Source organism: Buceros rhinoceros, unplaced genomic scaffold (assembly GCF_000710305.1).
Source record: "Buceros rhinoceros silvestris isolate BGI_N320 unplaced genomic scaffold, ASM71030v1 scaffold24415, whole genome shotgun sequence".
Taxonomy (NCBI): Eukaryota; Metazoa; Chordata; class Aves; order Bucerotiformes; family Bucerotidae; genus Buceros; species Buceros rhinoceros.
Window position 1 is genome coordinate 5,381 of NW_010414925.1, and position 1,432 is coordinate 6,812.

The 1,432-nt window shown below is 56.4% G+C and overlaps 1 protein-coding gene across 1 annotated transcript in view; it reads left to right on the plus strand.

The window, feature by feature from the left end:
- Nucleotides 1–121, plus strand: part of CUEDC1 (CUE domain containing 1) — a gene marked incomplete at its 5' end in the record, with an annotated part of 4,739 nt that extends 4,618 nt beyond the window's left edge. Inside the window, one exon of the mRNA XM_010137258.1 lies at nucleotides 54–121. Within this exon, the coding sequence (XP_010135560.1) occupies nucleotides 54–121 (68 nt within the window). The remainder of the gene's footprint in view (nucleotides 1–53) is intronic.
- Between the last annotated feature and the right edge of the window lie 1,311 nt (nucleotides 122–1,432).

Here is a 1,432-nt window from a genome sequence, read left to right on the forward strand (position 1 = left end):
TGGTCTAACGTGGCCCAGCCCCCCGCCGCCCCCCCCCTGCCTCTGCCTTTCAGATGAAGACTTCCAAGCGCGGAGGCAGCAGCTCCGGGAGGAGGACGAGACGCCGAAGGAAGGGCAGTAAACGGTGAGAGGCACCTGGGGACAAATGCTTCCCGGTGAGCATGCAAATGGTCTGTCCTGGTTGGGAGAGGGAGGTAGGTGCTCTGGGTCGGGTCCGGAGCACGTCTGGGTGGCTGCGGGTGCTGCAGCCAGTAACAGCCCTGGGTGCCGTGATGGGACAGTGCTGGCCAGGGCGCGACTGAGGCTGAGCGTGTGCCGTTCTTCCTCCCCTTCTCCCCCGCTGCAGGTCCCAGCGCTGGGGTTTATTGCTGGCACAGGACGTGCACGAGGCTTCACAAGAAGATGGCTGAAAAAGGAAAACAAACCACCCAACAAATAACCCAGTTTTTTGGCTGTTCCCCCTCTGCTGTTGTACTCCTCTGAAGTACAAGTATTGAAGTGAGGCACAATGTTTTCTTACCAGCGGTTTGAAAACGACCTCTCCTATGTAGCAAATCAGCCAAAAAGGAAAAAATAAAAAGGAAAAACTGGCAGCTGATGGGAGCTGCTGTGGAGGAGCCAGTGGAGCTCAGACCTGGGAGGAGCAGCCTCCCGCCTGCTTTCTCGGTCAGAGCGACGTCGCAGGAGGAATGAAAATCAGTCGTACTAACGAGGCTGCTCTCGCACGTGGGATCTGCTTGGCCGGAGCACTCTGGACATATCTCTGTGGAGATCTGACGGAACGTTACTCTGCGCTCACAGGAGAAAAGGAAACCACATGAGAAGCAGAACCTAACAGCTGTTGTCTGCTATTGCTAGGAGTAACGAGCAGAGATTCAGGTCAGGTAGAGTCAAATAATATAAATTGTTTATAAAAGGAAAGGCCTTCTTTTCCTGGGCCTTTCACTTGGAATTAAACCTTTGCCTTTGGCATTGCTAAAACTGCCTTGAATACGGACGCCTAGTGCCGCCGGACGGCGGGGCAGCACCAAGGGCTGAATTTTCACATCAGTTTAACGCTCGCTGCCAAAGCAGGACATGTCCCGTGTACCAGTGGAGGTCCTGGCTGCCGGGCAGGGCCCTCGGTGGCGCCGGGGATGTCCCACGCCATAGGTAAGATGCAAAGCCCGAACCAGGAGGGTTGCAGCTGAGGTTGGCAGAGATGTTTCAGGCATGGAGAGTTTGCACAAGGGCTGGCGAGTGCTGCTGGGTTTGGTGTGGGCTGGGGCTGGCCCGGCGGCAGGAGCAGACCCACCCCGGGGGCTCGTTTTGCCGGGGGGCTGGGGGCCGTCAGGCAGCGCCTGAACCGTTGCAGCTTTTGGAGATGCTGTCAGGCTAAAAATAATTACGTCAACAAATTCCTTCCCTGTGTAAGTAATGAGCGACGAGCGTA